Source organism: Hypanus sabinus, chromosome 6 (genome assembly GCF_030144855.1).
Source record: "Hypanus sabinus isolate sHypSab1 chromosome 6, sHypSab1.hap1, whole genome shotgun sequence".
NCBI lineage: Eukaryota > Metazoa > Chordata > Chondrichthyes > Myliobatiformes > Dasyatidae > Hypanus > Hypanus sabinus.
In genome coordinates, this window is record NC_082711.1 from 64,592,356 (window position 1) to 64,618,266 (window position 25,911).

At 39.5% G+C, this 25,911-nt stretch overlaps 1 protein-coding gene across 1 annotated transcript in view; it reads right to left on the reverse strand.

The window, feature by feature from the left end:
• dnah5l (dynein, axonemal, heavy chain 5 like) overlaps nt 1-25,911 on the reverse strand; it is a 261,395-nt gene that overhangs the window by 165,216 nt on the left and 70,268 nt on the right. The window contains exons 29-36 of the mRNA XM_059972318.1: nt 16,322-16,440; nt 14,025-14,161; nt 9,102-9,264; nt 7,429-7,540; nt 4,657-4,785; nt 3,936-4,135; nt 1,940-2,093; nt 1,038-1,304 (exon numbers count right to left, since the gene is read on the reverse strand). Coding sequence (XP_059828301.1) covers nt 1,038-1,304; nt 1,940-2,093; nt 3,936-4,135; nt 4,657-4,785; nt 7,429-7,540; nt 9,102-9,264; nt 14,025-14,161; nt 16,322-16,440 — 1,281 coding nt within the window. The remainder of the gene's footprint in view (nt 1-1,037; nt 1,305-1,939; nt 2,094-3,935; nt 4,136-4,656; nt 4,786-7,428; nt 7,541-9,101; nt 9,265-14,024; nt 14,162-16,321; nt 16,441-25,911) is intronic.

Here is a 25,911-nt window from a genome sequence, read left to right on the forward strand (position 1 = left end):
AGTACGAACACTGATTTCTCCAACTTCTGGTAATTTTTCCCCTCCCACTTTCCTCTTCTTCATTTCCCACTTTCGCCTCTGACCTCTCCTCTTCACCAGCCTATCACCTCCCACTGGCAGTCCTCCTTCCACTTCTCCCATAATCTACTTATCTCTACTATCAAATTCCTTCTTCTCCAGCCCTTTGACTTTTTCACTTATCACCTAACAGATTCTTACTTCATCCCCTCTCCCCCTTCCAGCTGGTCCTTCTTCCCTTCCCCTCACCTTTTTCTGGTTTCTTTCCCCTTCCTTTCCAGTCCTGCTGAAGAATCTCAACCCAAAACATTTTCACTTTCATAGATGCTGCCTGACCAGCTGAGTTCCACCACCACTTTGTGTGTGTTGCTGTAGATCACAATTCTTCCATAGTCTGATGTTTGGACTGAACGACAATTGAACGTATTGACCATGTTTGTGTGTTTTTATGCATTGAGTTGCTGCTATATGTTTGGCCAATAAGATATTTGCATTAACGAGCAGGTGTACAGGTATACCTAATAAAGTGGCCACTGTGTGTATTTGCTTTCTGTAACCCTATCTTTGCAACTGACCTCAAGGCCTTGATTTACCAGCCATCCTGAGAAACAAAGTGATCACCAGGTGATGATTCAGCCTCATTTGAGACCCTGGTGTTGGGCCACCATGATGGCATTTTCTTCCACTCAATGGTCTTTAAAGATACTTAAGTATCTCTGATAATCAGTGATATTTAAAAACTGTTCAGAAATATTTTAATAACCAAAGAACAAAACCATTTTAGAAATAGAGAATAATTGTAAAAACACCTCAGCACACTATAAATTAATTAAAATATAAAGTGGAATAAATAAAACACTGACAAGTGTTTTACATCATATTCCATCTGTTCCCAGTTGATATTTTGAGAAACATAATACTTGGATAGAAGATTAGTATTGCTGCAAATACAGAACCACAAACATGTAGTTACACAAAAAAAAAATTTAAATCCAACTGTCAGACTAAAATCATCCTACCTGTATTGTATGAGAGTCAGAGGCTTGACCAAGGATTTCTAGCAGAGCTGGGTCAGAAACAAAGAAAAACCTGGGAAATAACAAGCGTTTCTTTTCCAGATACCCAGTAAGTGATTTCTGACACATCTCTAACTGCTCCAGTAAATGTGGTAAAAGTTGTGCTAAGGTTTCATCACCTACACAGCACAACACAATGTTTGTATTATCATGAGCTCGTTGCATAATTTTCTGCCATGACTTGTCAATGTTCTGAAATCTTTTGGCCTCCTAGAACAGAGCAGAGAACTTATTTTAACCAAAACAGCTGATGATAAATGATACTGCAGCAACTTCCAGATGACAGTAAATAATCATCATTTTTTAATGATCTTTTTATGTCTGGACTAAAAAGATATATGTTGAGCTAAAAGTCAGATTTTATTAATGAGAGCTAAGCTGTTAGAATCTATACATTATCCAGGACACTGATTGTTCATTAGTCAGGGTACTAATTTAAGTGGTTATTCATGCAATGTCATTTCAGTTTGATATCATAACAGCACACTCCAGAAGCCTTGCAGCTGTTCTGAAAACCCTTCATGTGAACCAGCATGCTTACTACTTGCAACATAATGTTTCATGAAACCTAGCCAAAACAAAAGGAGAATTTCTGACATGGAAGGTTAAAATCCAAGTTTCCATTTTTTCGGAATTATTTAACTTCACCACCACCACAGATAGAGCATTCCATCTCTTCAGCCGAGGCAGATGTAAAGAATAAATAATTGAAGAAGAATAAAGATCATCATTGTTAGTCATTTATTTTCTCATTCACAAAACGTTACTGGCCATTTATGGTTTGGATACATGCAAAGAGAGAAGAACTGTAGTCAAGAAAGCTTTTTTCCCCAGTTTGTACAAACCTGTGGTAGCTGCTTTGCAATATCTCCACCAACAAACACGGCTTCCAGGTAAATCCAAAGGTTTTGAACTGTAAGCCAGTTTTCAATTATTTCTGTGGTATTTGAGAGCTTCTGCACCCACTGTTGAATTGTGGGCTTAAATGGTGCATTATACCTGTCAGAAAAAGCAACAAAAATTCAAAAGAAAGCCAAGGATGTATGAATGCAGAAAGTGGATCTTTGTTAAAACATTGATACTTCCAATTTTATACCTGTATACCTTGACTATTCAATTCATCATATAAAGCAAAATTCAAATAAATTTTACCAATGCACACTATCATCTTGAAAATGTCTTTAGAACCCAACTTAAGAAAGAAATTTTCTAAGTATATTTCATCCCCTGCTTAAAAGTTTGGAATATAAATTGCACAGCTTTCAAACAAAACAGTGCAGGAAATGCTATGCACATTTAACTCTACCTATCAATTAGAATGCAGGCAACTCGCCAATTTCATACTGCCTACTCATTATGATGATTTGTGTGTGCAGCAAGCAGCAACTGTGCTTTTGGTTGTTTGCATTTATCAGCAGCAAGCCCAGTAACAGTCCTTCAGCTATCAGAGGTGACATTCTGTCGCATCCCTATCACTCAACATTCCACAATCTTTTACCACTTACATGCCACAGATGTTGTTAGCACATGTCGCTGTTTCCTCCTCCACCAAACAATACCCTGCTTGCTCCTACCAACATCCCCTATTCATCACAATCTACCCCTTGTCTTCTTTTCTTTTAAATTTAGACAGTGAAGAAATGCATTTCAGCCAAAAATGTGGAGGAACAGCAAACTGGCCTGCAACTTGCTTTCATACTTGTAGATGCCAGCTCAGGCTCAAGTTGTGACATGACATATAAGGGCAAGATGTGCATAAAATGAGCTTCCAGGCACAAGTGACCACAGACCAAGCGGAGAGTAATTCATCAAGAGTGGAATGAGATGGAGAGATGTTATGACTGGGTTCAGCTTCAGCACAGTCAGATGACGACTTTGAAGAGTAGCTCACTGAAGAAGATGAATGTCTTTTAAAAAAGGCAATCAGAAGACCTGTTTTCAATGTCAGGGAGCATTGAGAAGTCCAGTGTCAACTGGCACAGAGCTTTGTCCAGAGCTAGAAATCTATGCTTTTTGGATCAGCAGCAATGAAGGAACAGAAAAATATCCCAATTTCTATTTGCACACTTTTGAACAAAACTATATTGTGGAATATGATTGCTGTTGGTGCAACTTCTACTGCAACAACAGCACAGCCACCAAATGTTTGCATGCTACACCAGAAGTTTAGACTAATCTCACATGAGTTCAGGTTGTTGTCACCATCTGAGTTACTGTACTTATAAGTACTTTCAGTATGTTCCAGTAGTCCAACAACCCGTCCTCAAAAAAATTCATAGGATCACAACAAGTTGACAGTCACTTGCACAACGCCAGAACTGCCATCTTCCCTTAAATTGCATGATCCCACCACAGCACGAGGCCAGTGAACTTGATGGAGATAAGTAGTCAGCCAGACCAAATGGCAGGATGACACAGCCCATTCCCGAGATTTCTAGATCCAGAGAAGCCAAAGCTGTTTAGTATCTTGCACTGAAAGGTGGCAGGCTTCCAGCAAGGATGTCATCACCAATAAGTCAGCAGTGGGTGAATAGACACAGAATATGAGTATCAAGGGATACACGCAAATGATCAGCTTTAAGGAAACTAAAGTCTTTAGCGTACACATGATTAAAACATAAAGGATTTGACTGTAGGATTGGGGATAGGGCAGTGGAGAAGGAACATTTGCAGCTTAATTTGACTTAACACAGAAATCACTACTGCCTTGAACAACAAAAGATTGAAGGTTTGATATTTTCTTGATTCTGTAACTTAGTTGATGTTGCTTGGCTTGCTGCATGGTTTCAGCACTAGATCTTTATATTCTAGAATACGCCATGTAAACTATTTGTAAGTTACCTGTTACTCATTAATGAGCCCAATATCATTAGGCTGTCCTCCATCAGTGCAATGTTCTCCACGATGTCTGATCCTTTGAGCAGCAATTCACCCCTCGTCTTGAATGGGGCAAAAGTGAGCACGTGACCATTCCATTCATTTATCACAGCTTTTAGTTTTGCTTCAATGTCCTTTTCTTTGCCTGCACTAATACAAATGTCCTGAAAAATAGATTATCTTGACTTAGCATTCACTGTATTTCCTATTGAATCTTTGATTTTATTGCATATTTAGATCAGTTAGTCCTTGAAATGTGAAAATTGCTGGCAAAAATCCATAAGCTTGACTGCCACTTTTATTTACACAAACCTATTATTTCCTAATATTTTAAAATAAAACTGAATTTGTCAAGTTGTCATGAGATTGTATCTTACATTCTCTGGATTATTAGTCCATGCCAAAATGTACTACTGTGTAAATTAATTTATAATAATCTAATCAATTAAAATGAATATTTGCTCAATAAACTAAAGAGTGATTTTGGGTTACTTCTTTATTGCGACCTTTCATAATATACATTTCAAACATTCACTGATTTAATATTTTTTCAATAAAGTACATCTCATGGAACTTTATTGCACAATTATTGTAAATTTATTTGGAAATGATGTCTTAACCAGAAAATCCCTTAAGTTGGTTCTAAGTTAGTTCTTCTTTAAAAAGTAGAAAATAAGCATGTTACCTCAATATCCTCTTTATATTTTAGTAATGGTGCCTCTGTTACATTCTTAAGAGAAAATTGTTCAGATTCCACATCAAAAGTATGTCCAGTGACCTGTGCAATCCTTTCCCAGTGTCTTGGCATCATAGCCTATACGAGAACAGAGAACATAGAACACAATAGCACAGTACAGGCCCTTCAGCTGACAATGTTGTGCAGACCCTTTAACCTATCTAAGATCCTAAGCTTCCCTCCCATGCAGCCCTCCAGTTCTACACCATAAGACCATAAGATACAGGAGCAGAATTAGGCCATTTGGACAATCGAGTCTGCTCCACCATTTCATCATGGCTGATCCAATTTTCCTCTCAACATCAATCTCCTGCCTTCTCCCTATATCCCTTCCTGCCGTGAACGGTCAAAAATTGATGAACCTCTGTCTTAAATATACATAAAGATTGGGCCTCCACAGCTGCCTGTGGCAAAGAATTCCACAGATGCATCACTCTCCGGCTAAAGAAATTCCTCCTCATCTCCATTATAAAAGGACACCCGTCTATTCTGAGGCTCTGTCCTCTGGTCTTAGACTCTCTCACTATTGGAAACATCCTCTCCACATAAAACGTCAATCCTGAAGCCTGCTAAAATAAGGTATTGCCAGTGATGGTAGTACCAGGTCACTCAGTAAATGAGAAGCCCAGTAGTTAGATGCTGATACAAGTATTCCCTGATTGTTTGAGTACCTGCTCTGAACTTTAGAAGGTGGTTAAGCAACCTGCAGTTAGTTCAGATGCTGTGTTGTGAGGAGCCTTGGCATCAACAGAGTGCACAGTCCAGATTTATGGAACCTAAATTTCTGACTGGTACAATTTCACACAGACTCACTTTTATTTACTCTAATGAGATCAGTTGCCTAGCTCTGAAAAATAACAACACTACATGATACAGTTTCGAGGCAATGCAGTCTACTATTTCATACATGTCCATCAATCACAAAAATATCATTCTTATTTGTAAAATTATCTGGCAATCACAATTGTTTTTTCCAGTTTCTACCACCTTTATGTGAAGTTTTTCTTAACCTTATGGAAATACTGTTTCGAATTTTTCTGTTTGACGATGCCCATTGGTCCAAGACACCCAAAGGAGCCCAAAAAATATCTCCCTAAAAACAAAAACTGCTAAATACATTCAGGAGATCAGGTAAATTGTGTACACAGGTGGCTAGTTTATCCTTGGTCCCATGTGATCTCACTTTCAGCAGATTCAAAGCACACACCAACGCAAGATGCTCTCTCTTCTAACTCTCCCATCTGGCAGAAAATATTAAAGCCTGAATGCATCACCAGGATGGTCAAGGACAGCTTCTATCCCACTGTTATACAACTACTGACCATTTTCCTAATATGATAAAATGGACTTTGGGCTTCACAACCTGCCCTATTATGACCTTGCATCTTAAAGTCTACCTGCACTGCACTTTCTCTGTAACTATAACACTTTATTCTGCACCCTGTTAATATTTTACCTTAGGTTTTTCACTCTAGCTTAGTAATGTAGCAATAATAAACCAATTTACCAATTTCTGAACCAACCTACCATGCAGGACCTTGTCAAAAGCCTTGCTAAACTTCATGCAGGCAACCTTTACGGCTCTGCCCTTGCCAGTACTCTTGAACACCTCTTCAAAAGTTAACAGAGAAGGAAGAAAGGAGGAGAAAGCAATGGGAACAGATCTGTTCCAAGGGGAACAGATATCACTGAACATTGTGGTCAACAGTTCATACTCACCAAAGCAATGAGGGAAACAAAAACCATTTCTGGTGAGTGAGATAAATGAGTCAAATAGAACCTACAGAAAATTTACTCTCTAGCTGCCCAATCAATTCCAACTAGAATTCTGATAAAATGTTCTTAAATTAGAAATTTATGGACATCTGACTCTCAAGTTGAAGGCATCTATTGGTAGTTCCTATGCTATCAATTCCTTAATAGTTCACATTGTCTCTGTTATTGCACAAATCTCCTAGTCTTAGGGTATTATATAATTCTTACAATGTGTTGAAATCTGGAGTTGCCTTCTTATCCATCAGCTCAATACAAAAAGTATTCTCTCCTCCATTAGGTTTTCACTCTATTATATCAGCACATGTAAAAAAATTAATATACTGTATGAAAGCACTTGAATCCTTAGCCAAAGCTATTTTTCTTCTCTGCTCTCCTCAAATATAATTTTGAATTCAATAGCTTCAATCTATATAAACAAGATATTCATCAGACCATTAATTTAAAGAATTATTTTATTTATGCTACATTGTGGACATTGTTAACAAACCACCATTTATTGCCAGTTCCTAATCACCCCTAAATAAATGGCTTGCTAAGACACTGCAGAAGCAGTTACAGGTTAATAAGAATGTGTAAAGGTGAAAGGTTTTCTTTATAGACTAGGTATATTTTGTTTTAGCAGCTTCATCAATATGATTAGTTAAACTAGATCATTTTGATCATTTAAGTTCTCCAGCAACCGTGATAGGATTTGAACTATATCTGGATGAGTAGTCTAAGCTTCTATACATTGGTTTGGTAAAATGACTATGCTGCCATCCAGTTATAGCTATTAGAATAAAAATTATTCAGAGATGGACAGAACATCTCACAGTATCAAGGGGAAGCAAATGTATAAAGACTGTCAATTGGATGCTGTATTTCTCTCAAAGGTTAATTTCCATTTCTTACTGTAACTTGCTAAAATATTTCTTTATTTTTACAATGAATCAAAAATTCACTCACTTTGTTTGCCATCATTTCAAGCAATGGACAAGTTTCACTGAAATCATCAATCTTCTTTTTCAGGTCATTGAAAGCTTGCCACTCCTTCAAGGCTTTGGGTAATTTCCGTATTCTACACACACAAAAAATATTAAATATAGAATATTTTAAAAAATTAAGTTACTTTATAAAAGTTCAATTTTTCTTAGAATTTAGAAATTATATTGACTTCCATCACTTACAAACTGTGTCAATTTTAACTTTACTTTTTCATTTATTCAGGCTCAATATAAAACAATAAGAAAATAAAAAGTTACAAAATTAAAGGAAATAGTTTAACTAATCTATTATTCTATGTTTAGTATAGTTAACCTATAAGGAAATCATGTATAGTAAACATATCTAATTGCCTGAGAAAAATATCAGCAGTGGATGAACCTCTCCCAGACTCCCCCATAGCTTTGTCTACTAAAACACCTGCCGATGATGAACATCCAGTACGCTACAAGTGATGATTCTTCCTGATAGCTTAATCTCACTGTTACAATTTCTGGATTCCTTATGTAGTTTATAATCCAGACATGTTGAAATAATTCCTTCAACTTGTCCTGTCTATTTCCAAATACATCAGTGTGGCTACGTTGGGCAAACCAGCAACTGAAGCCTTCAAATTAATGAAGTGTTGGCACTATAACATTAGCAATTTTTAACGTAAATAAAGGAATGCATTTTAGGAGTACCCACCAGCTAGGTAGCAGGTGCTAGGTTTCAGTCTGGTTCTAGCTGATTTATATTTATTCTGCACTATTAGACAGGTGGCTCCTTGTTACCATTCTCCTCAACATGCCATCTCTGCATGAAGCTAGACAGTTCTTTATAGTTCAAAATCCTTTTGCAATTTTAATTCAGACCTGGAGAACAAGGGATCCAGCACTCTCTCACCAACTAAAGGAAAATACATACTTTCGGGGACAATAGGATACAAAAAATTGCATCTCTCTTGACTGGGTTCCACTACATTCCATACCCCCCATGCCCTTCTGCATTTTTCAAGGTACCTGGACTTCAAAACTGAAAATAACATGCTTGAATCTGGAGCCTGGCGACTGTTTCCTATCCACCTCCATTATGACAGTAGTTGCATCTCTAGATTCCATTGTCCCTCCTAAGTATTAATTTGTAAATTGTGTTGAGTTCCTGGCTCAATTGCATTGAGTTCCTGAATCCAATTAAAAACAGGAATGGTCCACTATGCTGTAGTATAGAAAAGATTTGATTAAGATATCGAAGATACAGAAAATATTCTCTTTGTCTGATGAAGGCAAGCATGCCTCTTTTAGGAGCTATACATTTGTACCCTAAGCCTGTCTTGTCTGAATTAAATTCCATCTGATATTCTTTCGATCCTGTACCAATCGTTGATAGCCTTCTTCACTTTCCACCATATCTCCAATTTTGCATCAACAAAAAAGTTTCAAGTCATTCTCATCCAATATATGGCATTACCCAGTACTGATCCCTGCATTACCATGCACTAACTCCTTCCACTAAACTAGTTTTGTAGCCAGCTGTCCAGCTCACCCTGTCTCCTTCATGTTCCATAGCATTTATTAAACATTATAGACTCTGACACACATTGGACAATGCCAAGGTAAGTTATTAAATTATGTACATCCAGCATAAGCTCTACATACTTGTTCTGAAAATCCAGAAGTTCATTGTTGATTTTTTCAATATCCAAATCGCTCCACAGAATGTCATTGTAACCACTGACGTTATCGATAACTGAATTATACAGACCATACAATTTCTGAAGTAATGTGAGTTCACGTCTTATTCTTTGTAAATCAGGATAATCTATTTTATAACAAAAAGAGCCATATGCAATTTTAATTCTCAAAAAGATCTTAAGTATTTCTCAACATTTTATTCTTAAAAGTTTCAAACACGAATGCTGTCCTCCCAGATGCCTATTGCAAATAACTATAACAAATAACTTGAATTATGTTGCAGCTGTTGTAAGGTCTGATGAATTTCCTAGAGATTTCTGGCAGCTTTTTATGGGTTTTCTATTTAATGGTGCCTGTTCCAATGTGGTGCCACAGAAAGGGAAGCTGAGCCACTTGTAGGCAGATTAAGGCACAAGGAGAATTTTTGACCAATCTACGATCAAAATTCGAATGATCGCCACACCTACACAATAATTTCAAGTTAAAAGTCAAATGAAAGCACCAGAAAAATAAATTCTATTTATGTCATTATTCTTAAATAGAACTAAAGATTTGGATTAAAGGAAAGTGGTACGAGCTCTGGGTCTCCTTGTATACAAGAAAGTCATAAACAAAAATGAAAATTGCATTTGTTTAAAAAGATCTGCAAAACTAATGTTAGTAAATATCCGGTGCTGTTAAAGTATATAGATTCTTTTCATTAACTTTGTGCATTAAAGTCCTATTTCAGAGACTTGAGCTCAAAATTTTTTAATCACAAGTGATTGTTCCACTGTAAAAAGTGAATGCTTTTAAATAAGTTGTTATACTGAGGGCTAAATACTTTTTGGATCTTAAGAAAAGTTTCCATGCCACTATTATGAGTAAGAGAGGAAAGGTTTTGCTAATCTGAGTCAATATTTGCCCATTAATCAATGACACAACAGATTGGCCCAATATTTCTCCTGTACCTTGAATGGTGTTAATTTCCATGTGAAACTATTTAAATTTTTATGAGTTAGGATGGTAATCAGAGACGGTTTTGCCTTGAGTATTATTGGAAATATATTTATCAGGCATATGCAGAGCATTCCTTCATATTACAAAATTCCTTATCACGTAAGAACTAAGGGCCAACAGAGATGCTGGGAAAAATCAGGATCATCAACTGAAGGGGTGTTAGATTGGCTTCTGAGTACAACTTAGCTGCCAAGTACAGTTCCATTTGTTGGTCTAGGCATATCAGGGCAGGTCAGCTTAAATTGTCTTCAGTGTAACAAATTGTGAAACAATCCCTCATTACTGAAGAATTCTGTGAGCTCCAATGTGAACTGTTGCATTCTGAAGTCTTGTCCTTTTGGTTAATGTCATCAGTTTGGGAGGCATTGTTAGAGGTGCATAATTCACTGCTGTGCTCGATGCAGCCACACTAGAGAGAATGTGTGCTGCTTGTGGAGTCAAGATGCTAGTTAAAAACTGCTTTGCCCTGAGGACAATCAGGTTTCTTGAGTATTATTGGAAATACATTCATCAGATATGTGCAGAGTATTCCTGCATGTCTATTTCATGTAGATATTGAAACATGTGTTGACATTTCAGTAGGTAATTCTCTTGCATCAGAATGCCTATTCTTGGACTTGAACTTAAAACCATGATTTTGATGTCACTGGATCAGTTGCTTTTCTGGTCATTGGAGTTCCCCAGGATGTTAATGCTGATACACTTGATGCTGGTAAAGTAACTGAATATCAATCATAGATGGTTAGACTCTATCATCTGAAGACGATCACTGCTGTGTGCCTATGTGGCACAAGCATTACCAGCATCTGGCAAGCCAAGTTTGAATTGTTCACTTGATCTCGTTGTGCATTTTCTAAGAAGCTGAGAATGGGATGAATGTTGTATGATCATCAGTAAACATCTCCATTCTGGCTTTATGAAGGAAAGAATAATTGAGGATGGTTAGATCTAGAACAATGCCCTAGGAGCTCGTACTGGAATAATTGTTCTCCAATAACTACTACATTCTTACGTTTTCTCAATTGGAGTGATTTTTGTTGTTCACTAACCTAACTTTTACCTGTTTTACATGGGGGAGGCATCAAACTTATAAATTTGTTGTGACCCTCATTCAAAACCTGCCTTGATCTCAAGGGAAGTCACCATCACCTCATCTCTGGAATACAAGTCAAGGCTGTGATGAAGTATCTAGGGCTAAGTGGTGATGGAAGACCCAAAGAGAGCATTATTGAACAGGTTGTGGTAAATAACTGGAGCTTCATAACAATGATAATAACATCTTCCACCACTTTGCTGATTATTAGACGCAGACCGATTGGGCAGTAATTAGACAGAATAGATGAATCCTGCTCTTTGCGGACAAGGCAATAGTGAACAATTTTTTTTTACAAGTTCAGATAGATGTAGAAGTTGTAACCTTACTAGAACAGCTTAGACAGTTTGGAAGTGCAAATCTTCATTACTATTGCTGTAATATTACTTAGTTCCATAACCATTGCAGCATCCAAATGTTCTCTAACGTTTCATGCATCAAGTGATTAAGGTGATGACTTTCTTCAGTGACAGTAAGAATTTCAGAGGAGGCTGAGATGGATCATTCATTCAGAACTTCTGGCTGAACATGGTTGCAAATTTTCAGTTTTGCTTTTGATTATTCACGTACTTAGCACTGAGGACTGGAATGCTTTTGGTGCTCCTTCTACAACCATTCAGAACTTTGGCCTGATCAGTTAGTTGTGGGATTGTTTAGTTCTCTGTATTGCATGATGCTTTTGTTGTTTGACACAGGTGTTCAGCTTGGGACCTCAATTTGAGCACACCTGGTGGTGCTCCTGGTAGATCTTTACGCACCTTTCAATGCACTTGGTTTGATCTCTTGACCTGATTGTAATGCCAGGATGAGTAGTATACCTAACAGATTGTGACTGTGTTCATTTTTGCAGTGGCTGACAGTTCACAGTGCCTCAAGGATGTCCAATATTGAGCTGCCATACCTGTTCTCTGCCAGTCCCATATGATATAATCATAGTATAACACATAGAACCTTCAGCAGTGGGAGTTTGTCTTCCAAATCACTGTGCAGTTGCTGTCCAAAGCTGCAATGGACAGATATGTCTACAACTGATAGAGCAGTGAGGAAAATGGCAAGTGGGTGCTTCTTTTGTATGGACTCTCTCTGAAAAGTTTGTCCTTCAGTGTTCTGCCAGCACCATAAATGGCAGTGGTGTGAGAATACTTCCGGTTAGATGGTGGTGCACTCAGATGCAGTGGCTTCTACAGGGCCAACCATAGCTGTTATTGTCTTTTTTAAACATTTTTTTTATGATTGCAAGATATTGCTGGACATTAAGAACCTCAAGTACTGCAGATGTGCCCCCTCAGTGAGTTGCACGTTGTAGACCGTACTGCTGCCTGCTGCAGCGAGGCTTTGGAGCTGGTGCATGAAGGCAGTGTTCAATCCAACTGCGAATGATTGTCGTAATCATTTTTCTTGTGATCGCAAGATCCTGTTGGACATTGGTAATTTGGAATGTGCAAGTCTGGTTCACTGATTTATTGCTGGAACTGACAGTGGGGGAGCTGCATGACCTCGGTTGTAGCACGGACTAGGCCTCATGCTTCAATGTTGCCTGATGCAGCCACCCAGGAGAGATGATGCTGGAGCTGGTATGACACGGTGCCCATGCTGACGTCAGTGCTGCCCTCCAGTGTTTGCTTAGTGGAAAATAAACTCGATTGAGTTCATGAGTTCATCTGGAGACGGCTGCAGGCTTGCATCCACTGACTCAGGGACTTGGGATATGTTATATACTTTTTTGTGTAACTATATGTTTACTGCTCTCTTATATGTGCAATATGTTTCTTGTGCTGTGTATAATTCTTGGCACTCCTTGAGGAACACTGTTTCCTTCGGCTGTATTCATGGGTATTTATGCATGATTGAATGACAATTAAACTTGAACATTAGAATGTTTATATGACAATAGTTTTGCATCAAAATGCATTAACTGTAAAGATATGGGACTGAGACTACAAGAGGTATTACAGAAATACAAATTATATTTTCATGGATATTTTCATTCTTTTGAGTGAAAGAGACTCGGATATATACAGTATTAATTTTTAAGACCAGCTAGATTTTCAGCATTAATGACCATATTAAATGCTCAATTGTTCCTGATTAACTGCTACGTTTGTCTTTAGTGCAAATTATTGGCTGATTAGCTTGTGTTCACACAATTACAATAACCTCTGTGTGGATACCATTGGCATAGACTGCATGCAGCAGAGCAGATAGCACTCAAAGCAACTCCTGCATTTCTGCTTCTAACAATGCATGCTTGATGCCTATATTCATTTCAGATTTACATAATGATGATAAAAATGAATAAAAACATTGGAATAATATAACACAACACTGGGAATGTAATCTAGAATCTAGAGCCAGGGATCACTGTTTAAAAATAGGGGGTTGTCCATTTAATACATAAATGATGGGTAACGTTTTATCTTAGAGCCTGTGGGATTCACCTTCCTCGAAGGAATTAGAAACTGTTCCTTTGAATATTTTACAGCAGAAGTAAATTAAATCCTGGTAAGAAAGTGAGGTGCAAGGTGAAAGATTACTGCAGGTAGAAAGAAATATGGATCCAGGGTTACAACTAGATCAACCATGAACTTAATAAATAGCACATTAGATTTGAGAGACTAAGTGGCCTACTTCTACTCCTAATTATACATTTGTGTGTTTGTTTGTAACACCCTCTCCCTTATTACTCCATTAGCATTCTTATTTAAATAGAGTAAGTTAATTTACCCAAAGATATCAAAAAGCTGAAGGTTTATATTATTTAAAATGAAAATAAAATTATAATAAACAATTGGTACCTATGACAGGCAACCCAAAGAGTTCTTCTCCTGCAGAATAAGTAGTAAATTTCCGCCAGAGCTCATCAAAGTTGGTCTGAAAAATCTGCAGCCTTTCACTGGCTTCTTGAGGTGGAAGGCCTTCAACACCAGGGCCCCTATCATGTGAAATTAAAAGCAGAAGGCAGTTGACTTCTTTCAGTAATACCTGGATTCATCTTCTAATAGATTGGACAATATAAAGCTAAAAAGCAATTCATAAAATTAGGAATTGAAGCTGTTTTTTTTATTATTAATTTTCAATTAAAGGTTAAAACAATAATAGAATAATTCACTGTAGATGGAGCTGCTCATCTTTCATTTGCACTGACCTTGAAGAAAACATTTTCAGAAAATCTCATTTTCTTTTTAGAATCATTTCCAACCTTGTGCATTGTCACCCAGATCTGTTGAGTGTTTAGTACTACTATTAGTTTCTAATTTTCAAGGCAATGTGGAGCCACAGTGTCCTGTGTTAAGGTAAGATAAGGTATAACATGACAGTGGCGAGTTTTGACAGTTGAGTAGGAAGTAAATCTGAGCTGAAAATGAAAAATGTTAGATTGGAGAAAATGGGGTTACATTTTTTTTGTATATTGAACTTGAGGCTTTTGTGGAGGAGGTGCACAGCAGCAGGGATGCCTTCTGCTTACAAGAACTAGAATGCCCTCCAGACACAAGCTCAGAAGGCAGTAGGAGCAAATAGCCATGAAGGACAATGTCAGAAAGTCTTGGATGAAATGCTCAATGACTTCAAACAAGCAGCATCAGTGAAAGCATTTTTAAATTCTGAACTGTACTATTAACTGTTAATTGTACAATTAACTGTTAATTAGTTAATTGTATCCTCTATCACTCACCTAGCTGGAATCATGATAGAAGTTTGAAGTTATAGGGTCATTCAAAATGGACGTAAGCCCTTCAGCCCATCAAGTCCAAGGCAATTCGCTTTCCCCTTTACATGTATTTTTTAGAATGCCATCAAACACATAAAATGCTTGTAAATATGTACAAGCAAAAAAATAATGGATGAAACGTGAAGCTGGTGGGAAGCCTGCATTCAATGGCAAGGAACGTAGAAGAAATTGATAGCACTTGAGGAGAAGGCTTTACACAGTGCTTGATCCCATAAAACTTCAGGTAGTGGTCAATACTACTTAATTAAACATTGTCATAATTGCCCCACTACGACTCATGGCAGCACATTCCAGTACCCATCACTCTGTGCAGGGCAAGTTTTATTGTATATCTCCTTTGATGCATGCCCTCTAGTATTAGGCATTTTGACCCTGGGTAAAAGAAACTGGCTGTTTACCCTATCTATATCTCTTATAATCTTTTATCAGGACTCCCCTCAGTCTCCAGCTCTCCAAAGGAAACAACCCAATTCTGTCCACCCTCCCCGTAAAGTACATACCCCCTAATGCAGTCAGCATCCTGATAAACCTCTTCTGTACCCGCTCCATGGTCTCCTTAGTCTTCTTATTAGGGGGCATATAGAACTACATACAATAGTCCAGATGCAGCCTAACCAGAATTTTATAAAGCTGCAATATAACCTCACGATTCCTGAACTCAATTACTTTATTAATAATGACAAGCATGCGAGATGTGCTCTTCTTTATCATCCTTTCAATTTAAACAATTATCTTCCTTCTTGAGAACGCGACATTGCTTCTTTCACTACAGTAAATGAAATAGTACATAGATCAGATCATGTGGGCCCTATTATACCACTATAAAATTCATGATTCATAAAATAAGGCACTGTGTGGTATATGTGCAATTTGAATGCAGCCTGTGCACTGTTCATACTTGGCCAACTAAACCCAAATTAACATGTAAAAATGACTCATAATTCTTAGCATCAATCTATGTGAAAATACAGCACTCCATTTGTCCAGAGAGAGAAAACAATTGAACATCCTCTTTAGAATACTAGTTCCAACATGTAATCCAAATGGGCTTGCCTTCTATTTGTCTTGTCTGCAAAAATAAATTATTGGGAGTAATGTGTAGCTGCTATATTTGGCTGTGCATACATTACACTTGAAAATATGAGCAGCTTTCACAGTAATCAACCTAATACCACACTCTGCATGATGTTGGTGCAGCACATATTCAGATTCTTCTAGCAGAAACTCTTCAACAGAAATCTATTAACAGTATGAGTCACAAGAAGATCTTAACTTTATACTGACTGGCATTTCTATAACAATTCTGTTTGCATTATGTAATATATAATTATGTAATAAAATAATATTTCCTCCAATACTTACTTTGTATCATAATCGTGATAAAAGTTCTGAATGTTGGATTGGAAGACTTTTACCCCATCCAACAGATCAGTCTTCATGGCAGGTTCCACTTTTAAAAGTATATTCTGCGTCTGCACAACCTGTCACACAGAAATTTTTAAAGGTTAGATAGCTATAAAAATATACTATACTTACTAATGTAAGTATTTACCTTAATTGAAAATAGAGTGGAATTTCAATGGCAGAGTTCTACCTTTCCCTGTGGGATAGGAAAGCAATTAAAGTGGAATTCTTCCACTTTTTACCAAGATTGTAACCTATCTGGATCACAGATTGATTTTGGAGGTGAATTGCCTCAGCATAACTACAAATTGACCTAGCGTCCTTAACTTCCCCTCAGTATCTCAAACATATTGATTATATCACCCATTAATTACTTCAATTTTATAAAATACAACATTCACAGGATCTCTTTGTTATAGTATTTCTATATTGGATTCTCTTTAAACTGAATATATCTTCATGGAATACATTTCTTCAGCTGGGGCCTAAATAGAGCTTTGTACTGTTGTTAATATTCTATTATAATACACATCCATGATATTTTACTAAAGTACCAGTGAGGTACTTTGGATTTTCATCACCTTCAGCTGTTAATACTCTGATAAATCTTTTAGATATGAGCCACAGCTTGCAAATAAATGCATACGGCCTTCAAATAAAACACATGGAACAGCAACCACTCATGAAATTATAAGAAACTGTCGATGCTAAAATTCAGAGCAAATTATAAACGGCTGGGAGAACTTAGAGGGTCAAGCAGCATCAGTGGAGAAAAATGGTTGACTCATTTTATTTGCTGCCAACTCTGTCACTAATAAACAATGCTTACAATCTTGCTAACAATCATTAATGTTAGATCAGAGGAAATAATGCAAAAGCTGGAAACGTTAAAGATTAAATAAATATTTTAGAACTACCTTCACGGTAGAAAAGGTAATGAAAATATTAATCGAGAAAATGGTTCCAAGGGGAAGAACTCAAATATAGTCTAGATCCAGTTAAAGTCTGAAAAACTAATGAAGCTGACAGCCAACAATCCCCCTGGACTTTGATCTGTTCATCCCTACTCTAACCTGCTAAAACAGGTGGCTGGAAAGGCACAGCACTGATAAACTTACAAAAGCCCCAGTTTCCAGAATGGTATCAGTGTATTGGCAGAAAATGTAGTGCTTGCCTTCACCACCACCTCAGGAGCTCATTCCAAGCACTCAGCATCTCCTTTGAATTTACCCCAATCACCTTATATGCATACTGTCCTCTTATATTAGACATTTTTACCCTGGGTAAAAGATACTATCTATCTGCTCTATAATATCCACTTTTCATACAGTCTCCACTTGATCTCCACTCCTTCAGAGAAAACAACACAAGCTTATCAAACCTCTCTTTACAGCACATTACCTCTAATCTAGATAGCAGACTGGGAAACCTCTTCTGAATGCTCTCCATTGCCTTCTTATCCTCCCTATAGCATGTGAAAATACCGGGTGAACGAGTAGTCTTTGGGGTACTGTAAGTTGGTGTCTTTACTAATGCTTTGCTGCACACTTGAGTGCTCAGTGGAGAATGCAGTTACTTATTTGCCGGTGGGGGTGGGGGGGCTGTCGCTTTGCTGCTGCTTGTGCATGGGAGAGGGGAGCTGGTGGGGGCTTTGGGTTCTAACATTTAACTGTCATTCATTCTTTGGGGCACTCCTCTGCTTTTGTGGATGTTTACAAAGAAAGAGAATTTCAGGATGTATATTGTATACATTTGTCTGACATTAAATGTGCCTATTGAAGTCAATGATTTTTAGAACAGATTCTTCATGTAGAACAAGGGATGGTGTATCAGAGGAAACGGAAATGCAATTTTAATCAAGGAATTCTATTACAGCAGTGAGGAGGGAGGATTTCCTGAAGCTTCTTCAAATGAGGCCATGTAGGAAGCAAAAGTGACCACTTGGAAACACTTTGCTGGGATATACTTTAGGCTTTCAAATATGCAGGTGGGTATAGAAGAGCAGATATGTAGGCAAGTTACTGTAAAAGTTATAGCATAATAATAGACGGGAATTTCATCTTCCCCAATATTAACAGAGATTGTCTTAGAGTGAAATACTTCACAAGGGTTGAACTTTTAAGTGTTTTCTGAGGAGCTTATCAACCCAGTGTTTGGACAGTCTTACTGTAGAAGGAGCAGTACCGGACAATCTTAGACAGTAAAGTGAAGCAGGTGTTTGGTGTCGGTGTGTGAACATTTGTCAAAGAATTACCATAACTTCAAGATTGTTAAAGAAATGGACAAGGAAAGACCATAAACATAGGTCCTGAATTAGGTTGAGAATTGGAAGGTTGGGGTGGAGGGGGGGGAGGGAAGGAAAGCTGATTTCAATATGATAAGCCAGAACTAGGCAAATGTGGGCTGTAAGCAGCAACTTGCAGGAAAGCAGATAGGCAAGCAGTAGATGGAGTTCAAAAATGGAATAGTGAGAGTTCAGGGTGAACACACAGTATTCCTATTATGGGGAAGGACAATGTCAACAAACCCAAGGAGCATGTACAGTATATCAAAGACCATTGAGGGGTGGTTAATGGCAAAAAAGTAACTCATAGCAGGTTAACATGGGTGAAATAAGCTGTAGCCATACAGGAATATAGAACCCTACCCAATACCTGTATTTTTGTTTATATGCATGTCTGTAGGTGGGAAAGATGGGAGAGGGAAGGACAATACTTTTTTAAAAATTTTACAACTACTTAAAAGAAAGATTTTTGTCCCTATTTCACATTAAATGCAGTTAACTACTTAAAAGAAAGTTTCTTGTCCCTATTTCATATTGTGTCTGAGTCAGCCCTGTGATTTATCTTATGTAGATAAGATAAGCGTCGAGCGCGCACTTTAAAAGGCAGGACTTCTTTTCAGAGTGGTCATTTGAATCGGGAGCAAGTTACAGCTTGTGATTCAGCTGGGAGCTCAGAGAATTCAACCGTGTAGGTAGGATTTAAGCCTACCTGGTCAATACCTGTGGAGGAGGGGGAACTGCGCAGGCGTTGGTGACGTCAGCGTCAAGCACGCACTTCAAAAGGCAGGACTTCTTTTCAGAGCGGGCAGCGGAGTCCGTGGAAGCAGAGTCCTGGGCTTTGGCTAAGTGGGCTTCGGCAAGCCTGTGTTTTTGCTCGCTGAGGGGAAGAAGGTAAGGTCGCTAGGTGCTTTTTAGACTTATTCTATTAATCCAGTTCAGGTATGCGGGAGACTGTCAGAGCAGTGGTGTGCTCCGTATACAGTATGTGGGAAGTCAGGGTCAATACAGTTGTCCCTGATGACCACACCTGCAAGAGGTGCGTCCAGCTGCAGCTCCTATCAGCCCGAGTTAGGGAGTTGGAGCAGGAGCTGGATGAACTACGGATCATTCAGGAGGCAGAGGCAGAGATAGATAGGAGTTATCAGGAGGTAGTCACACCAAAAAACCAAGAAGTAGGCAGATGGGTGACGGTCCAGAGAGGCAGGGGGAGCAGGCAGAGAGAGCAGAGCACCCCTGCGGCCATTCCCATTAACAGTAAGTATACCGTACTGGATACTGTTGATGGGGATGACCTACCAGGAATGAGTTGTAGTGGTCCTGCCTCTGGCACAGAGGTTGAACCCTCAACTAGGAAGGGGAGGAGGGAAGAGAAGAGAGTGATAGTTTTAGGGGATTCTATAGTCAGGGGGGCAGATAGGAGATTTTGTGGGCAGATCGGGAGTCTCGGATGGTATGTTGCCTCCCTGGTGCCAGGGTCCGGGACATCTCAGATCAGGTGCAGGCTATTCTTGAGAACGAGGACATGAACCCAGATGTAGTGGTCCATGTAGGGACCAACAATGTAGGTAAGGTGAGTGAAGGGGTCCTGCTTAGAAAGTTCAGGGAGTTAGGGGTGAAGCTGAAAGGCAGGACCTCCAGGGTGACAATCTCGGGATTGCTACCTGTGCCACGTGCGAGTGAGGCGAAGAATAGAATGATTATGCACATTAATACGAGGCTGAGAGCATGGTGCAGGAAGGAAGGGTTCAGGTTTTTGGATAATTGGTCTTTGTTCCAGGGACATTGGGATCTGTTTCGAAGGGACGGTCTACATCTGAACCGTAGGGGTACTAACATTCTTGCAGGAGTGTTTGCCAGTGCTGCTCGGGGGGGTTTAAACTAGATATGCAGGGGACAGGGATCCAGATCCAGAGGGTTGGTCAGAAGGAGCATGGGGTTAAACGTGTACAAGGTTTGGGTGATCTTGAGAAGGTCATCAAAATTCAGGGTGCAATTAGCCCAATGGAAGTTCAAGGAGCTGGGTTAGGTACAATAGACAGTGTTTTAAGCAAAGAGAGGAGGAATGGGCTAAGAATTCTATACTTGAATGCGCGTAGTGTCAGAAATAAGACAGATGAGCTTGAACTACGATAATGTTGGGATAACGGAGACATGGCTGCAAGGGGATCAGGCCTGGGAATTGAGTGTACCAGGGTAAACGTGCTATCGTAGAGACAGAAATATGGGAAGAGGGGGTGGGGTGGCCCTGTTGGTGAGGAATGAGATTCAGTCTTTAGCAAGAGGTGACTTGGGAACAAGGGAAGTAGCGTCTATGTGGATTGAGCTGAGGAACAGTAAGGGTAAAAAGACCCTAATGGGTGTTGTGTACAGGCCCCCAAACAGTAGCGTGGATATTGGGTACAAGTTGATTAGGGAGTTAACATTGGCATGTGCTAAAGGTAATGCAGTCATTATGGGAGATTTCAACATGCAGGTGAACTGGGAGAATCAGGTAGGTGCTGGACCTTGGACTTGGTGATGTGTAATGAACAGGAATTGATAAGTGATCTTGAAGTAAAGGAGCCATTAGGAAGTAGTGATCATAACATGATAAGTTTTTATCTACAATTTGAGAGGGATAAGGGCAGATCAGAGGTGTCAGTGTTGCAATTAAATAAAGGAGACCACGGAGCCATGAGGGAAGAGCTGGCCAAAGTTAAATGGGCAGATGCCCTGGCAGGAAAGACAGTGGATCAGCAGTGGCAGATATTCTTGGGGATAATACAAAAGATGCAAAAGCAGTTCATTCCAATGAGAAGGAAGGATTCAAAGAGGGGGAAGGGGCCACAGTGGTTGACAAAGGAAGTCAGAGATTGTATAGCGTTAAAGAAAAAGAAGTATGACAGGGCTAAGATGAGTGGGAATACAGATGATTGGGAAAGTTTTAAGGAACAGCAGATCTTAACTAAAAAAGCAATACGGAGAGAAAAAATCAGGTATGAGCTCAGTCTAGCCAGGAATATAAAAGGGGATAGCAAAAGCTTTTTTAGCTATGTGAAGAGAAAGAAGATAGTTAAGAACAATGTTGGCCCCTTAAAGAATGAATTGGGAGAAATTGTTATGGGAAACAGGGAAATGGCAGCAGAATTTAATGTGTACTTTAGATCTGTCTTCACCAGGGAGGACACAAGCAATCTCCCAGATGTATGGATGGGCCAGGGTCATAAGATATCAGAGGAATTGAGACAGATTGACATTAGGAAAGAAACTGTGATGAGTAGACTGGTAGGACTGAAGGCTAATAAATCCCCGGGTCCAGATGGTCTGCATCCGAGGATTCTAAAAGAGGTGGCTCAGGAAATTGTGGATGCATTGGTAATCATTTTCCAATGTTCCTTAGATTCAGGATCAGTTCCTGAAGATTGGAGAGTGGCTAATGTTATCCCACTTTTCAAGAAGGGAGGGAAGGAGAAAACGGAGAACTATCGCCCTGTTAGCCTAACGTCAGTCGTGGGGAAGATGCTTGAGTCCATTATTAAGGACGAACTAGTGGCATATCTTGATGGCAGTAATAGGATTAGGCCGAGCCAGCATGGATTTACCAAGGGCAAATCATGCTTGACTAATCTGTTAGAGTTTTTTGAGGGTATAACAAGGATGTTAGACGAGGGTAAGCCAGTGGATGTTGTGTACCTAGATTTTCAGAAGGCATTCGATAAGGTGCCACATAGGAGATTGGTGAGTAAAATCAGAGCTCATGGCATTGGGGGCAGGGTTTCAACATGGATAGAAAACTGGTTGGCAGATAGAAAGCAAAGGGTAGCAGTGAATGGGTGTTTCTCGGACTGGCTGGAGGTGACTAGTGGGGTACCACAGGGCTCTGTATTGGGACCACAGCTCTTTACGATTTATGTCAACGATTTAGATGAGGGCATTGAAAACTGTATCAGCAAGTTTGCTGACAATACTAAACTGGGTGGCAGTGTGACATGCGAAGAGGACGTTAGGAGAATACAGGGAGACTTGGATAGGCTGGGTGAGTGGACAGATACTTGGCAGATGTCATTCAATGTGAATAAATGTGAAGTTATCCACTTTGGAAGCAGAAACAAGAGGGCAGAGTATTGTCTGAACGGTGTAGAGTTAGGTAAGGGAGAAATGCAAAGAGACCTAGGAGTCCTAGTTCACCAGTCAATGAAGGTGAATGAGCAAGAGCAACAGGCAGTGAAGAGGGCAAATGGAATGTTGGCCTTTGTTACAAGGGGAATTGAGTACAAGAGCAATTTGTACAGGGCCCTGGTGAGACCACACCTGGAATATTGTGTACAGTTTTGGTCTCCAGGTTTAAGGAAGGACATTCTGGCAATTGAGGAAGTGCAGCGTAGATTCACTAGGTTGATTCCTGGGATGGCAGGGCTGTCATATGCAGAGAGATTGGAGAGATTGGGCTTGTACATGCTGGAATTGAGGAGATTGAGAGGGGATCTGATTGAAACGTTTAAGATAATTAAAGGATTTGATAGGATTGAGGCAGGAAATATGTTCCAGATGTTGGGAGTCCAGTACCAGAGGGCATGGATTGAGAATAAGAGGTCAGTTATTTAAAACAGAGTTGAGGAAGAGCTTCTTCTCCCAGAGAGTTGTGGAGGTGTGGAATGCACTGCCTCGGAAGATGGTGGAGGCCAATTCTCTGGATGCTTTCAAGAAGGAGCTAGATAGATATCTGATGGATAGGGGAATCAAGGGATATGGGGACAAGGCAGGGACTGGGTATTGATAGTGAATGATCAGCCATGATCTCAGAATGGCAGTGCAGATTCGAGGGGCCGAATGGTCTACTTCTGCACCTATTGTCTATTGTAGTTAACTGCATTTAATATGAAGATCTTACTTTCACTGACAACATTACGTTTCTCATGCAGAAGCTACGACTAAAGCATCTACAATGACCATCTCTTTGGAGTTGATTTTATAGTCAGAAATAAAGGATTGCTCAACCTCTCTATGACAGGTATTACAGCTTTGGGACCCAGTGTTATAGAGCAATATGACACAGAAACAGGCCATTTGACCTATCTAAACCTGCTGTTCTGCCAAGACCCATCTACCCACACCTGGACCATACCTCTCCATACATCTCTCATCCATGTAACTGTCCAAACTTCTCTTAAGTGTTACAATTGTATCAAATCCACCACTTCCACAAGCAGCTTGTTCCATACTCACACCACCCAATGTGTGGAGAAGTTCCCCCTCAGTTGCCCTTTAAGTATTTCACCTATCACCCGAAACCTATGACCCAACAACACCAGCATTGACTGATGATCCATTACCAGGCTAAATTATCTTAATTCCAATCATCATTCCAGTGTATCCTTCTCAAATTGTCTACAACCGTGGTCACTGCCTGTGCTTAAAGCAAAGATTATGCCTTTGTCTTGCTCATTCTTGATCTTAAATCTGTCACTATACTTGTACTGCAATATAAGACACCATACAGCAATTTCAATTCTTGCCGATTTAGTAAGGATAATTTCACTTGCTAATCTTGCATTCAATGCATGCATTTTTTTTACTACTAGTCTCATTTTTTAACAGCTCTTTTTTAAGAATGTAGCAATGTTAGTACATGCATGAGATCAAAAAAGAATCTTACACGACACTTTGCAACACACATAAGATGCTGGAGGAACTCAGAAGGCCAGCAGCATCTATGGAAAGAAGTACCGTCGACGTTTCGGACTGAGACCCTTCAGCATGAATGGAGAAAAAAAGCTGAGGAATAGATTTAAAAGGCGGGGTGAGGGAAGAGGGAAACACAAGGTGATAGTTGAAACCTGGAGGGGGAGGGATGAAGTAAATAGCTGAGAAGTTGATTCGTGAAAAAGACAGAAGGCCATGGAAGTATGAAAGGGGGAGGAGTACCAGAGAGAGGCAATGGGCAGACAAGGAGATAAGGTGGAAGAGGAAAAAGGGGATGGGAAATGGTGAAGGCGGGGGATGCTGTAGGGCATTACTGGAGTCTGAGAAATCGATGTTCATGTCATCAGGTTGTAGGCCACCCAAACAGAATATAAGCGTTGTTCCTCCAATCCAAGTGTGGCCTCATCATGACACAGCCCCCACTATTATTCAGGGCCCTAAACAGTCTTTCTGGGTGAGGAAACACTTCACCTGTGAGTCTGTTAGGGTCATATACTATGTTCGGTGTGCCCGGTGTTGCCTCCTGTATTACAGTGAGATCAGACGTAGATCAGGAGACCACGTTGCTGTGAACCTACAACTCCATCCACTGGAAAAAGCAGGATCTCCCAGTGGCCACCAATTTTAATTCCACTTCCCATTCCCATTCCAATTCGTCCACCAATGATCTCCTCCACTGTTGTGATGAGGCCACACTTAGGTTGGAGGAACAACACCTTATATTCCTTTTGGGTAGCCTTCAACCTGTTGGCATGAACATTGATTTCTCAAATGAATAATGCCCCCCTTCACCATTTTCCCATCCCCTTTTCCCTCTCTCACCTTATCCCCATGCCCACCCATCACCACTGCCTGGTGCTGCTCCCCCCTTTTCTTTCTTCCATGGCCTTCTGTCTCTTTCACCAATCAACTTCCCAATTCTTTACTTCATCCCTCCCCTCCAGGTTTCACCTATCGCCTTGATTTTCTCTTTCACCTCCCCCCTCCTTTTAACTCTACTCCTCAGCTTTTATTCTCCAGTCCTGCTGAAGGGTTTCAGCCTGAAACTTCAGCTGTGCATTTTTCCATAGATGCTGCCTGGCCTGCTGAGTTCCTCTAGCACTTTATGTGTGTTGCTCGGATTTCCAGCATTTGCAGATTTTATCTTGTTTGTGATTGGATTACATAATACTATACTATTTGCTAGAAAGACCTTAGCTTTACTGGAATTCAAGCTTTGGTGCATTAGTGAAAGCCTTTGTCTTTTCCTTTCCTAGTTTTAGGCCATTGGCACCAGTCTTTAAACTAATGAATTGTACACAACAATGTGTTGCAAAACACCCACTTCACATGCACTTTGAATACTTCCCGTAAAATTCAATATTCATAACAATCACCTGATCCACCTTGGATACACCAACAATGATAGACTAGTTGCCAGATATTGTCTGTCATGTTCTGGAAAACAATGGATGGAGACTTTACTCCATAGGGTAAGTGAATGTGAAAAACCATAATTTGTGGTGATGTTCAGATGCAGCTATCTTACCTTAGAAATTACCTAGGGTTACCCATAGCCCACTATTTTTCTAAGATATATGTA